The sequence below is a fragment of the Cyprinus carpio genome, chromosome A1 (assembly GCF_018340385.1).
Source record: "Cyprinus carpio isolate SPL01 chromosome A1, ASM1834038v1, whole genome shotgun sequence".
Classification (NCBI taxonomy): Eukaryota; Metazoa; Chordata; class Actinopteri; order Cypriniformes; family Cyprinidae; genus Cyprinus; species Cyprinus carpio.
In genome coordinates, this window is record NC_056572.1 from 38,513,827 (window position 1) to 38,529,772 (window position 15,946).

Below are 15,946 nucleotides of genomic sequence, written 5' to 3' on the forward strand. Positions count from 1 at the left end.
TTTTAACTTCTAAAAGGTCACTCTATTAAATAAAAGAGGAAGCATTTCAATTTAATTGCTTCAAGATGTCCACTGTGATCTTCACAGCTGCTGCTTCTCCAAAATATGCCACCATCTTATCCACGGTGTCTAAGTCATCTGCATTCTCCATTTCAGAATTTGAAACACACTTATAATCCTTTAAGTACCACTGAAACCGCTTCAGATCATCTTTTACTAGATCTTTCAGCGAGTTCACGAGCAGTTCTTTAACAGATGCCATCGTCCTTCAGTGGTTCACTTCAGCATGACAAAAAGAAAAATATCTGCAGAAATATCATTATAGTACCCAAATGTTTATTGGATGATGAGATAAAGCTGCGTTCCGATCATGTCAGTCCTCTTATAGGCATCTCATGTAAACGCATCTGTTAAACAGTCAGCAATTTCTCAGTAGCTCACACAAGAGTCACACAAAAGCGGGAACCTAAAAGTGTGAAAACTAGTAGAAAACGAAAAAAAGCATGCACGTCACTTACAAAATGCTCAAGTTGGGTGCTCAACAATGGAGATTCTAAGAAAACCACTAGTCATAGGTGCAAAAAACACTTTGAATCTCTTGCCACTTGCCAGAAATATTTTAAAAAAAACAAATTTATAAACCATATTCCCAACATCTCAAAGTATTAGAAAGCTAAACTATGTGGAGAGAATTTGAATTTGTGGAGAAAAAAAACATGCACACATCTCATCTGATGTATAACTCAATATATTGAGAAATTACAGGTAAAACGAGACAGGCAGGCAGACGGACAGCAATGAGACACACATAAACACACATGCTGGTTTTGCACTGTCTGCAGATTGCCATAATGATCAGAATAACTAACTAGCTTGACTAATAGGTCTTGCATTTTGAATCCACCATCAAGTTAAAATAGATATTCTAAAAAGCCTGTCTGTTCAGACATTGCTTTCATGATCAGTTTTTGATGTCACCTCTTGAGTTCTCATGCACATCTGTGACACACGCCCTGCTACACTGGTCAAATGTGTCATACAAACAGCATCTTTTTTTCCTGGAAAACAACAGTGCAAGCTTTGTTGCAGTCAAGACTTAAAATTTGATGGCTACAGAATGGAAAACATACAAACAAACACACAAACAAAAACCTTACCCTGAGAAACATGTAAAATCCTTTTGAGGTAATTCGCACAAACAAAAAAGTACAAGTCAGAAAAGTACATTTACATTCAATCATTGAGCAAACACAGAATGCTAAGGGGATAACATATTATAGTACAAACATTTTAGTCCACAAAATGGCAGCAATGCGTAAATGAAGCTTTTTGAAGCAAAGAAGCTTTGGATACATGTATGAGGTTATTACACCCGGCTTTATTTCACTGCCATTGTCTGCCGGTCAGACAGAAGAAGGGCATCTACTAATGTGTCCCACTAAAACTAATGCTTTTGTGTCTGTTTCTTAAAGGAGCTTTGATAACATGTTGAAATGAGAAAATTTGTTATCCAAGCTATTATTGTCATATGTGTGTATAGTATTATTCATCAACTCTCTGACTTCATCTTCAATTATCTCTGCTCTTCAGGTATCAAAGACATTTTCCTCCAACTTAATCATTTGTACATACTGTCCTTGTCGCTCTCCAAACACTTTATGAATGAACTGTTTCATTAATGCATGAATACACTTAGCAGTACATTGAATAACAAACCCTACAGTAAGGATAATAGGCATAAAAAACTTAATTATTGGTCCCAAAAAAGCACACTTCAACCATTGCCATCACTGTAATATTTATCTGTACTCAAACAGCTGAAACCATAGCATTTAGATGCTAAATAATTACATGAGATTACGTGTTATAATTAAATATTATTGTTATTATTATTACCAATAATTTGTTTCATTATTTCATCTTTATTTACTTTATTTACTGTAACTGTCCATTCACCCACCTGTTGGTGATTTTGCAGACGAGTTTCACATGTGACTGGGATGAACACTCTGCATTAATAGGCATTATGGTTGACTGGTGGGTGTTGTAATCTGACAGAGCGATACTGAAGAAGCATAATAAACCCTAAATCCAGCACAGAGGGGTTCAGTGAATGTGGTGTTGAATGTGTGTAAGTGTGTGAGTGTGTGTGTGTCAGAGACGCTGTAGAAGGACAGAGAGCCGGCCGACACGTAGAGTTACAGTCATAATCTGTGTGACAGGAGTGAAGGAGCCGGTAAGTCAGTCCTGACATTATTGTGCCAGACAGCAAATCCATTATCAGTGCACCACAGACTCCAGGATTTGTCATTGAATCCCAACTGACAGTCACTTCCTGTTTTCCTGCTGATTCCTTTATATGTGACTGCTATAATAACCCAGCCACTCCATTCAGCCTCCCAGTAACAGCGTCCAGTCAGACTCTCAACACACAGAACCTGCTCATAGTGCTCAAATCTGTCTGGATGATCAGGATACGACTGGCACTTTTTCACATGTTTCACTTTCCTGTTGTCCTCATACAGACAGAGACGAATGTATGTTGTGTTTGGATCCAGCGTGAGATCAAAAGCATCTGAACACAAGAAGATAGAAACACAACACAATGTATAACACAGCAACAATCACTAGATGTGTGTGTGTGTGTGTGTGGTCCAGGTAAACCCTACATTGTGGGGAACAAATGTCCCCATGAAATATGAAAACCCAATGTGCATGTGTGTGTGTTTGTAGACCTACAGTTTCGTAGTCCTGCTGTCATTCGGTCTCCTCCATGATCCACACTATAAACACACAAACACTCATGCTGATTGTCAGGACAGTCTCCACAGGTTGTATGATTTACTACCCTGTACTGTACAGTTCACAATTTATTGGATAAAAATATAGTAAAGCATAAAAACTGAACTACTATTTTAATAAAACGAAAGAAGTCTGCTTATGATGATCTCAGAGAGAGATAATGCAGCTAAGATCAAATTAAAAATGACTTGAACACAAGAGATGATCTAATGTGTGGTTCCTTTAATGATGTTTATCCTAAATAGCGTATCACAAGACTCCTAGGATAGCAGAAAGAGAAACGGGGGATCTAGAAGGTGAAGTGATAAGAGTGGAAGACCAGAGGATAGGTCAGCCATTTGTCTGTTCCCACATCCTTTTTCCTGATGCCTGAACTTTGTTGCATTGGTGTTAAAGTGCCCCTAGTATGGTTAATGAAAGGTTCATATTTTGGTTTTGGGAGTTCCCAACAACAGGTTGACATGCATGCAAGGTCAAAAAACACTTTCAATGTCTTAAAATATGCATTTATTTTTTCCTTTTTTTGCGCAATGACTCCCAAATGTTTCGTTTAACGATTCATTTTTCCAAACTCCTCCTTTGCGTGACGCTAAACTGCGGTGATTGGTCTGATGACCCAGTCTGTCATGACTGGTCTCGCTCATGCAGCGCGGTAAAGTTAGTTTTAGGTTTGATATTCGCTGGATATTCGCCTAGGCTTGCTTTAGGGACCGTCTGCAAATATACCTCTCAGTACAGAACGAAGTCCAATAATTAATACAAATTATGTTTCCAACATCACAGTAAATGTCTTGTGGGCAAACTGACACAAAATATTTAGCCAATATGTCCCTACTAACAATATCTCCCTTACTGTATGTACAGTACAAACAAATTATTTTCTTTAAAAATTTACTATCATTCACCAAAAGTTTTTTTGTTTGTTTTTATGTTAATGTTCCAAAGGTTGTAGGACATTTGTAGTTACAAGACTGACTTACTACAGGTGAAATTTTGCCAATATCTCCCTTACTGTATGTACAGTAAATAATTATTCTTATAAAACAATTACTGTAAATCACCAAAAGGATTTTTTCATGTTCCAATGGTTGCAGTAAATTTGTATTTACAAGACTGAAATACTACAGGTGAATTGTTGCCAATATCTCCCTTACTGTACGTACAGTACATAATAATTCTTTAAAAACAATTACTGTAAATCACAAATAGGGTTTTCCTCATGTTCCAAAGGTTGTAGTAAGTTTTTAGTTACAAGACTGACTTACTACAGGTGAAATTTTTCCATTATCTCCCTTACTGTACGTACAGTACCACACTTATTCTTAAAAAAAACAATTACTTTAAATCACCAAAAATGTTTAAATGTTCCTGTTCCAAAGGTTGTAGTACGTTTGTAGTTATAAGACTTACTTACTACAGGTTAAATTTTGACAATATCTCCCTTACTGTATGTACAGTATATAATAATTCTTTAAAAATCAATTACTGTAAATCACCAAAAGGGTTTTTTCATGTTCCAAAGGTTGTAGTGAGTTTGTATTTACAAGACTGACTTACTACAGGTGAAATTTTGCCATTATCTCCCTTACTGTACGTACAGTACATAATAATTCTTTAAAAAAATGCTGTAAATCACCAAAATGTTTTTTTTTTATGTTTCAAAGGTTGTAGTACACTTGTAGTTACAAGACTGACTTACTACAGGTGAATTTTTGGCAATATCTCCCTTACTGGACGTACAGTACACTCTTATTCTTAAAAAAAAATTACTGTAAATCACCAAAATTGTTTTTTTCCTGTTCCAAAGGTTGTAGTATGTTTGTAGTTACAAGACTTACTTACTACAGGTGAAATTTTGCCATTATCTCCCTTACTGTATGTACAGTATATAATAATTATTTAAAAACAATTACTGTAAATCACCAAAAGGGTTTTTTCATGTTCCAAAGGTTGTAGTATGTTTGTAGTTACAAGACTTACTTACTACAGGTTAAATTTTGCCATTATCTCCCTTGCTGTATGTACAGTATATAATAATTATTTAAAAACAATTACTGTAAATCCCCAAATGGGTTTTTTTTCATGTTCCAAAGGTTGTAGTAAGTTTGTTTTTTCAAGACTGACTTACTACAGGTAAATTTTTGCCAATATCTCCCTCACTGTACGTACGGTACATAATAATTCTTAAAAAAAATCTGTAAATCACCAAAATGTTTTATTTTCATGTTTCAAAGGTTGTAGTACACTTGTAGTTACAAGACTGACTTACTACAGGTGAATTTTTGGCAATATCTCCCTTACTGTACGTACAATACACTCTTATTCTTAAAAAACAATTACTGTAAATCACCAAAATTGTTTTTTTCCTGTTCCAAAGGTTGTAGTATGTTTGTAGTTACAAGACTTACTTACTACAGGTGAATTTTTGCCATTATCTCCCTTACTGTATGTACAGTATATAATAATTATTTAAAAACAATTAATGTAAATCCCCAAATGGTTTTTTTTTTCATGTTCCAAAGGTTGTAGTAAGTTTGTTTTTTCAAGACTGACTTACTACAGGTGAATTTTTGACAATATCTCCCTCACTGTACGTACAGTACATAATAATTCTTTAAAAAATTCTGTAAATCACCAAAATGTTTTATTTTCATGTTTCAAAGGTTGTAGTACACTTGTAGTTACAATACTGACTTACTACAGGTGAATTTTTGCCAATATCTCCCTTACTGTACGTACAGTACACTCTTATTCTTAAAAAACAATTACTGTAAATCACCTAATTTTTTTTTTTCCTGTTCCAAAGGTTGTAGTATGTTTGTAGTTACAAGACTTACTTACTACAGGTGAAATTTTGCCATTATCTCCCTTACTGTATGTACAGTATATAATAATTATTTAAAAACAATTACTGTAAATCACCAAAAGGGTTTTTTCATGTTCCAAAGGTTGTAGTATGTTTGTAGTTACAAGACTTACTTACTACAGGTGAATTTTTGCCATTATCTCCCTTACTGTATGTACAGTATATAATAATTATTTAAAAACAATTACTGTAAATCCCCAAATGGGTTTTTTTCATGTTCCAAAGGTTGTAGTAAGTTTGTTTTTTCAAGACTGACTTACTACAGGTAAATTTTTGCCAATTTCTCCCTCACTGTACGTACAGTACATAATAATTCTTAAAAAAATTCTGTAAATCACCAAAATGTTTTATTTTCATGTTTCAAAGGTTGTAGTACACTTGTAGTTACAAGAATGACTTACTACAGGTGAATTTTTGGCAATATCTCCCTTACTGTACGTACAGTACACTCTTATTCTTAAAAAACAATTACTGTAAATCACCTAAATTGTTTTTTTCCTGTTCCAAAGATTGTAGTATGTTTGTAGTTACAAGACTTACTTACTACAGGTGAAATTTTGCCATTATCTCCCTTACTGTATGTACAGTATATAATAATTATTTAGAAACAATTACTGTAAATCACCAAAAGGGTTTTTTCATGTTCCAAAGGTTGTAGTATGTTTGTAGTTACAAGACTTACTTACTACAGGTGAAATTTTGCCATTATCTCCCTTACTGTATGTACAGTATATAATAATTATTTTAAAACAATTACTGTAAATCCCCAAATGGGTTTTTTTCATGTTCCAAAGGTTGTAGTAAGTTTGTTTTTTCAAGACTGACTTACTACAGGTGAAATTTTGCCATTATCTCCCTTACTGTATGTACAGTATATAATAATTATTTAAAAACAATTACTGTAAATCACCAAAAGGGTTTTTTCATGTTCCAAAGGTTGTAGTATGTTTGTAGTTACAAGACTTACTTACTACAGGTTAAATGTTGCCATTATCTCCCTTACTGTATGTACAGTATATAATAATTATTTAAAAAAAATTACTGTAAATCCCCAAATGGGTTTTTTTCATGTTCCAAAGGTTGTAGTAAGTTTGTTTTTTCAAGACTGACTTACTACAGGTTAAATTTTTGCCAATATCTCCCTTACTGTACGTACAGTTCACTCTTATTCTTAAAAAACAAATACTGTAAATCACCAAAATTGTTTTTTCCTGTTCCAAAGGTTGTAGTACGTTTGTAGTTACAAGACTTACTTACTACATGTGAAATTTTGCCATTATCTCCCTTACTGTATGTACAGTATATAATAATTATTTTAAAACAATTACTGTAAATCACCAAAAGGGGTTTTTCATGTTCCAAAGGTTGTAGTAAGTTTGTTTTTTCAAGACTGACTTACTACAGGTTAAATTTTGCCATTATCTCCCTTACTGTATGTACAGTATATAATAATTATTTAAAAAACAATTACTGTAAATCACCAAAATGGTTTTTTCATGTTCCAAAGGTTGTAGTAAGTTTGTTTTTTTCAAGACTGACTTAATACAGGTGAAATTTTGCCAATATCTCCCTTACTGTACGTACAGTAAACTAACTCATTCTTAAAAAAAATTACTGTAAATCACCAAAATTGTTTTTTTCCTGTTCCAAAGGTTGTAGTACGTTTGTAGTTACAAGACTTACTTACTACAGGTAAAATTTTGCCATTATCTCCCTTACTGTATGTACAGTATATAATAATTCTTTAAAAAACAATTACTGTAAATCACCAAAAGGGTTTTTTTATGTTCCAAAGGTTGTAGTAAGTTTTTTTTTTTCAAGACTGACTTACTACAGGTGAATTTTTGCCAATATCTCCCTTACTGTATGTACAGTATATAATAATTCTTTAAAAACAATTACTTTAAATCACCAAAAGGGTTTTCCAACAGCCTGTTAATCTGCAAATGTATAACTGCTTTTATTTTATTCATTGTAAATGTTTAAAATGCTTTACAGGAAAACTTTGAAAATTATGATGGTGCAGTGGGATTTGTAATTGTAAATGGCAATCACTGGAAGTTTGTGGTAAGTAAAACCAGTTGTAAGTTGAAAATTTTTGTCATTCCTTAGTTTTAGTACTGTTAATTCAATGCTAACAATAATACTGTAGAGAACAGGTGAAAATTGTTTCATTTAGGATTGACTGTGGTTACATTACAAAAAATAATAATACATTAACATATTTTTCCTTCTAATTTTCTGTTATGGGACCAACCTGGGAAATTAATCTGTAGTTCCTTCATGCCACGTCAGAGAAGATATTTGTTGTTGACCCAGCTGATGTCTCAAATGACATGAAAGACTCAAAACTAGCCGCCAGACGTTTTCAGTAAGATAAATGAGACAAAAACGCCTGGCAAGATCAACTCTGAATATCGTGTGCAATCTGTCCAATGGAAGGGTTTGACGTCACGGGTGGGGTGACGTAGCGACCAGGAAGCTTTAAAGGCACGTGCCACACAGCTGACTTCAGCTTCGAGTAGAGAAGCAAAACCCAAAAACCCTTTTTAGGAGGACCGTAGCAAACAAGCAATTGGTCAGATTTTCTCCATAGGGCAGCTCTGTGGACATATGCGTCCAGCTCTCGAACTTGACACATACAGTTTAGCTTCTCCTGGTCTGGCTCCCGAAAGGGAGGAGGACAGAAGGCCTGCAGTACGACAGGTTGTGGCGTAACAGAGGGAACTTTAGAAACATAACCCGCTCAAGGGTATAATAATGCTTTGGCCATACCAGGGGCAAAGTCTAAGTAGGTAGGGGCCACCGAGAGGGCCTGAAGATCTCCAACTCTCTTTAGAGAAGTAATAGCCAGTAACAGGGCAGTCTAAAGGGTCAGATGTCTATCTGAGATGTCATGAATCTCCAATGAAAATGAAAATGTAGCTTTACAAAGAGCCTCTAACACCACAACCCAGGTCCCAGGGGGGAACACGGGACCGTACTGGAGGTCTCAGCCTCAGCGCACCGCGGAGGAAACGTGTAACTAGGGGGTGTCTACCCACTGACTGACCGTTGAAAGGGACATGGTAAGTAGCTATGGCCTCCACGTACACCTTTATGGTGGAGTGAGTTAACCCTGCAGAGAGCCTAGACTGGAGAAACTCAAGAACTGTAGCAACTGGGCAGTTAACAGGGTCAAGCTGGTGGTCTCTGCACGATGGGGGGAAAGGTGTACAGACAAAGCCTCGGCCAGGTCTGTGTCATGGCATCTAGTCCCAGTGGAGCTGGGTGAACTAGAGAGAACCAGAGGGGACATTGCGATGTCTCTTGCGTCGCGAAGAGGTCCACCTGAGCTTTGCCAAATATCTGTCTAGCTGCTCCACCACCTCGGGGTGAAGCATCCATTCCCCCGGGCCTCGGCCCCTGTCTCGACAGCATGTCTGCTCCCACATTCAATCTCCCAGGAATATATACTGTTCTTAACAAGAGGAGTTTGCCCTGGGACCACAGGAGGATCGGGTATACCAGCTTGTATAAGAAAGACCTCCTGGTGATTGATATAAGAGACCACCGATGTGTTGTCGGTGCGCACCAACACATGACGGCCTCTCAGGTCTGGGAGGAAATATCTCAATGCTCGATACATCGCTAGCATTTCTAGACAATTGATGTGCCATGTCAGATGGCGACCACTCTACAGACTGCAGGCAGGGTGGCCACTCATGACCGCACCCCAACTGATGAGGGACGCATCTGTTGCTAGCGTTACACAGTGACCAAGAGCTCCCAGCACCAGGCCCTGATTCAAGAACCAAGGTCTCTTCCATATGTCTAAGGCACTAAGGCATCGCCGCGTGACCTTGATAGTTCGTAATGGATTCCCCCTCGGGGGAAAATCCCTTGGTCTTGAGCCACTACTGCAGGGGTCTCATGTGCAGGAGGCCAAAAGGTATCACGTTGGACGAGCCGTTTAACATCAAATCTGCGCTGGATATTAATATCCGAAGTATAGTGAAAACACAATCAATTAGCACAGTAACAAGATCGGCAGTTTAAGACATTAACTTGTAAGCACAAAACACAAGATACTTCTCTTTTGAATATGAATAAGGCTTTATTAGATAAATCTAAGACATATAAACTAATCTAACACATAAACGCACGTACGCACACATTCACACAAGTTGCAGGAAGATCGAAAGTTAGGGAAAGATGAGTTTAAGAGAATGGAAATATGGAATCCCAGGTTTACAGCAATACGTTAAATTGCATAGACATGAACAAACATCAATCACGTAATTAGCCCTCGCATTTAGCTCCTCAATGAGGTTAAAATTATATTAGATACACCAGTAAAGGTCACAGTCTGGAGGTTAATTGTGTCTCCTGAGAAAAGGGAGTCCCCTTTGTTGTCCGATGTCGCTGATTGGCTGGAAGTTCAGTAGTCGCTGAAGTGACATCTTGGGAAGCCCTGGTTGGGCGTTGGCTGAAGACGGAGTTGTGTGCGGGTTGAAGTTGAAACTCGACATTACAAAACTTAACTCAGAACACGAAACTCTCAAACGGAAAAGAAAAGAAGTAAAGTTTGATGAGACTAAGTTGTGTTTCTTCTCATCGTGGCTAAGTAGCAGCAGGCGTGCAGACTGAAACACGCTGGAACCGTGCTCAAAGAACAGTGATGGCAAACAGCATGGCTAAAAGCTAAAGCTAAGAAGCAAAGCTAAAAGCTGGCATGACTGATAGCAAAGCAAGGCTAGAACTAAAAGCAGACATGACTAATAGCAGAAGCATAGCTAGAGACTAAAAGCAGGCATGACTAGTAGCAGAAGCAAGGCTAACATCTAAAAGCAAGATTTTATGGTGTCCTGAGTATTTAAACTGGCCTGTTGGCCACACCTCAAATGTTGTCTTGACCAATCAGATATTGTCTTGGCTCCAGGGCATCATAAATCATATGTTTATCTTACCAAGCATGTGGTCCGAATTTTCCCGCTCTTGCAGGGTATAATTTTGGACATGATTCCTATAACCAGAATATGATACATGTGACAAATAAATGATTGTCTGGACTATTTCAAGCAAGCAGATTCGATTACATAGATACTAGACATGACTATGTATCCTTAAGCTATCCCATAGTCAGGGGCGATTCTAGGATTTTGATTTTAGGGGGGCTCGGCCCCCAATAAGGGTATGATTAAAAAAATATTATTTGACTATTAGGGTAGGGTGGTATGCTACTAACCTTACTGCAATCCACTATTCCATTGTATTCCCTGTATTTCATATATGGGAGTAGGAGTACTGACTGAGCCATATACAACACTGTAATAAAAAAATAATTATTGGATGTGACCACTAGAAAATAGGGAATGTTGATTTTTTTTTTTTTTACAATGAAGACCTCCTGATTCATTCACTGTACAAACACACGTACACATGTTTCCAGTACAAACACAACATTTTACTGTTTGCATTTCTATGCTCACATACAAACCTCAGATAGGAATTTTTCTGACAAAATTAAATAACATTTTAACCAGAAAATAACATAATAGCCATAAACTTTGATTATCCATATCAGCAATATAAACAACACAGGTATGAGGCTGGACAATGGATTAAGTGGGGGCTGTGGTTAACTATCAGAAGTAATGGAAAAACAAGCCAAAATGAAGAAGCAGTCGGTGAGAAGCAGCAGTCTTGCAGCCCAGTTACTGGTCTTTCATTGGGAGCATCAACCTGTGTCTTTTAACTAACCAGCTAATATTCATTAAGAATATAGACAAACCATGTATTAATGTAATTGTCTATTGGCAATATGATTAATCTGTTCTATATTTATTTCTATTTATTAAAAATAACAACATGAATTATCAATTTGCCACTTCTATAAATCAAGTACAAATCTAGTATAAATAGTATAAATCAAGAAAATCAAAAATCCCTTTACTCTACGCTTACTCTAATTTATGTATCATGACACTCCTCCTGATTCATTATTACTTAATATAAAAACTATATTTTAATATTACAAAACAAAATAACTCCTCATTCTCTCTCTGGGCCATCCTAGTGCTTTCAGACAATGATGTGTGTCATTTCTGTGCATGGCTGCATAATGTAGTGTCAAAATACATTATAATATGTCTGTAATTGTAAAAAGTAAATTAAACTAATCATGATCGTTTTCTGAATCTAAAGTATGTTTTCATGGGTGTTAATCACTTCATTTTTGTAGGAATAAAGAACAACTATCACACAAGGGCTGAAGGTGAACGCAGCGAAACGTATTGGTATTGGATGAGAAACCGAGCCGTCCCGTGTGCTCCCAATGCTCCAGTAACATTACATTATGTAAACTGCAATGCATTTATGACAAAGAACTGCACCGATGCAGATGTAATATCATAGCATTAGCAATCTATCAATAAATGCACGCACACACGACACACACACCTTGTGCTCTCTGATGTTCGCTCTGCTCGGCGCCCCTGCAGATTGAAAAATGCGCTAAATCCAAGCAGACTCAGATAAGGGGAGGAGCCGAAACTTGACGCAGCTTGCCGCCGTTTCAAATGAGTTTTTTTAAAGGGGACTGAAGCGATCAAATATTTTTTTTAGGGGGGCTGGGCAGAAGTTGGGCTGAAGGGCTGAAGCCCCCCTAAAAAGGGCCTAGTGACGCCCCTGCCCATAGTTATTAAAAGACATACACAATAAGTGATTATAACATGATAGGCAAATGTGTGGGTTACACATTAATGAATATGGAGTGAAGCGATGGACTGATTCATTTATAAGTCTTTTTGAGTTCATTCTGGTCCATATATATGTACAAAAGACAGTTTCTTTGTCATTCTCTTGACAAAAACTTCTGTGAAGACCAGAGGTTCAAAGCCCCCTCCCCCCCTTAGGAATTTCAGTCTGGTTCTGCAAGGTGGGGGGGAAGTCAATGGAAGTGTTTAACTCTCATGGGTTTACATGTGATGTCCAGCGCTACATTTCCATTACGAACAACAAATTTGACACCAAATTTCTCTTCTTCGAATTGAAATTGTAAATAATTGTTCTAGTGGTGTTAATGTTGAAAGCTGTTCTGTGAAAGCATTGGTTGGTTGGTTATCTTGCTTGGGACTTGTGACACAGAATGTTTTATGACTTCCTGTTGCCTTACTGAGGAATTCAGCTCGTGTTTCTGCCACAGCCCTGATAGACTCTTTAATTTGTCTGGTTTGAGTCATTTCTGCTACAACGCGAAGCTGAAGTCAGCTGCGTGGCACGTGCCTTTATTAGCTTCCTGGTCGCTACGTCACCCCGCCCGTAATGTCACGCCCTTCCATTGGACAGATTGCACACGATATTCAGAGTTGATCTTGCTAAAGGCATTTCCTCAAAGCGCTCGAGTTCCTGAAGAGGAACGTCATGTTTCCACATTTCTTTTTTAATTTTTCCTTTAATTTTTTCCTTTCCTTTTAGACAATATTTCAAGACAAGGTTCAATCTACATAGCAAAAGGGACTGGTTGAAAATCAAATGGAAACCAAGCACCATTGACCACACAGTGCAACAAGATGCAACAAATTGTGGGGTGTTTGTTGCACAGGTGATTTTTATTGTTTGTTTAAATGCATTTATGAAGTCAATACAAATTATTCATTATTTATACTTACAACATTTTTATGATGAAATATACATTTTTTATTTGTCTACAGACAATTTGAAACTTTTCTCCCAGATAAGTTGCAAGGTATATTTAACCTGGTACGCCAAAGTTAACCATTTTTCATTTAACATTTACTTCTTTTAAGATGGCAAGAGAGGTGATTGAAAAATTTCCATCAATTCCACATGCTTTCAACATTGATCCAAATGAAAATAGTATCAAGGAAGTGAGACAACAGATGGCACACGATATTCTTAATGGATCAGGTAATGTACCAAGCATCCAGTAATTGAAATATTTAAATTAAAGTAAATTAAAATTAAATTATATATATATATATATATATATATATATATATATATATATATATATATATAAGTTGTTTATATATATATATATATATAGTAACATTTCAAGCAACTTATTGAATTGTATTAGTGTAAAAATAAGAGGGCTAAATAACAGTTTAGTACATTATACAAATTATTGTTCAACATGCATGCATACATACATGCATGCAACATGCATTATTTATTAAATAAATAAATAAATAAATAAATAAAATCTGCTGTAGAATCCAAGGAGGAGTACTGTTCGTACTGTGGATGTAAGGAGGCAAAATCCAACACTCTTTGGGTATGTATATTGAACTAAAATTTGATTAAACATGTACTAAACATGTACAATCAACTGTGCATGTGTTTACTTTTTAATGGTACATTTCTGTTTACTTTTGAAGATACAGTGTGAACAGTGCCAACGATGGTTCCATGCATGCTGCCTTGGACTGTCTCAGGACAATATACTTGGAAAGGATGCCCAGTGGTATTGCACAATGTGTGTCTAGTTTAAAAAAAAGTCCACTTAAATATTGGTAATGTGTTACAATATGGACATTTGAAAGGTAACTTAAACTTTGTGAAAAAGTATGTGTCATTTTGCACTTTAAGATTTGAAAAGGTTGTTATAATGGTGAGAATGTGATTTAATTTTTGAATAAAAAAATAATCTTTTGTGTATTGTTTTTGTTTTATGTATCAATTAAGAAAATATGTTGTAGAAACAACAGCAGTTCCAATACCTACTCGTGGCTAATGTATTTACCAAAAAAATATTCAGTAGTGACCAGTATACAGTATATAGAGTAAGTGTGATAATGGCAAAATCTCACCTGTAGCAAGTCAGTCTTGTAACTACAAGTGTACTACAACCTTTGTAACATGAAAAAACCCTTTTGGTAATTTACAGTATTTTTAAAAAAGAATTATTATGTACTGTACTTACAGTAAGGGAGATATTGGCAAAATTTTACCTGTAGTAAGTAAGTCTTGTAACTACAAACTTACTACAACCTTTGGAACATGAAAAAACCCTTTTGGTGATTTACAGTAATTGTTTTTAAAGAATTATTATATACTGTACATACAGTAAGGGAGATATTGGCAAACATTCACCTGTAGTAAGTCAGTCTTGAAAAAACAAACTTACTACAACCTTTGGAACATGAAAAAACCCTTTTGGTGATTTACAGTAATTGTTTTTAAATAATTATTATATACTGTACATACAGTAAGGGAGATATTGGCAAATTTTCACCTGTAGTAAGTAAGTCTTGTAAATACAAAGGTACTACAACCTTTGGAACTGGAATTGGAAATGTTTTGGTGATTTACAGTAATTGTTTTTTTAAGAATGAGTGTGTACTGTATGTACAGTAAGGGAGGTAATGGCAAAATTTCACCTGTAGTAAGTAAGTCTTGTAACTACAACCATACTACAACCTTTGGAACATGAAAAAAAGCCTTTTGGTGATTTACAGTAATTGTTTAAAGAATTATTATATACTGTACATACAGTAAGGGAGATATTAGCCAAATTTCACCTGTAATAAGTAAGTCTTGTAACTACAAACGTACTACAACCTTTGGAACATGAAAAAACCCTTTTGGTGATTTACAGTAATTGTTTTTCAAGAATGAGTGTGAACTGTACGTACAGTAAGGGAGATAATGGCAAAATTTCACCTGTAGTAAGTCAGTCTTGTAACTACAAACTTACTACAACCTTTGGAACATGAAAGTAAAAAAACCCTTTTGGTGATTTACAGTAATTGTTTTTTAAATAATTATTATATACTATACATACAGTAAGGGAGATAATGGCAAAATTTCACCTGTAGTAAGTAAGTCTTGTAACTACAAACGTACTACAACCTTTGGAACAGGAAAAAAACAATTTTGGTGATTTACAGTAATTGTTTTTTAAGAATGAGTGTGTACTGTACGTACATTAAGGGAGACAATGGCAAAATTTCACCTGTAGTAAGTCAGTCTTGAAAAAACAAATTTACTACAACCTTTGGAACAGGAAAAAAACAATTTTGGTGATTTACAGTAATTGTTTTTAAATAATTATTATATACTGTACATACAGTAAGGGAGATAATGGCAAAATTTCACCTGTAGTAAGTAAGTCTTGTAACTATAAACGTACTACCCTTTGGAACAGGAAAAAAACAATTTTGGTGATCTACAGTAATTGTTTTTCAAGAATGAGTGTGTACTGTACGTACAGTAAGGGAGATAATGGCAAAATTTCACCTGTAGTAAGTAAGTCTTGTAACTACAAACGTA

At 35.8% G+C, this 15,946-nt stretch overlaps 1 protein-coding gene across 1 annotated transcript in view; it reads right to left on the minus strand.

Annotated features, from left to right (window-relative positions):
- Window positions 1-302: 302 nt before the first annotated feature.
- The window catches only part of LOC109056629 (protein NLRC3-like), a 29,093-nt gene continuing 13,449 nt past the window's right edge, over window positions 303-15,946 (minus strand). Inside the window, exons 6-7 of the mRNA XM_042765437.1 lie at window positions 2,740-2,783; window positions 303-2,575 (exon numbers count right to left, since the gene is read on the minus strand). Of these exons, the coding sequence (XP_042621371.1) occupies window positions 2,205-2,575; window positions 2,740-2,783 (415 nt within the window). The 3' untranslated portion in view covers window positions 303-2,204. The remainder of the gene's footprint in view (window positions 2,576-2,739; window positions 2,784-15,946) is intronic.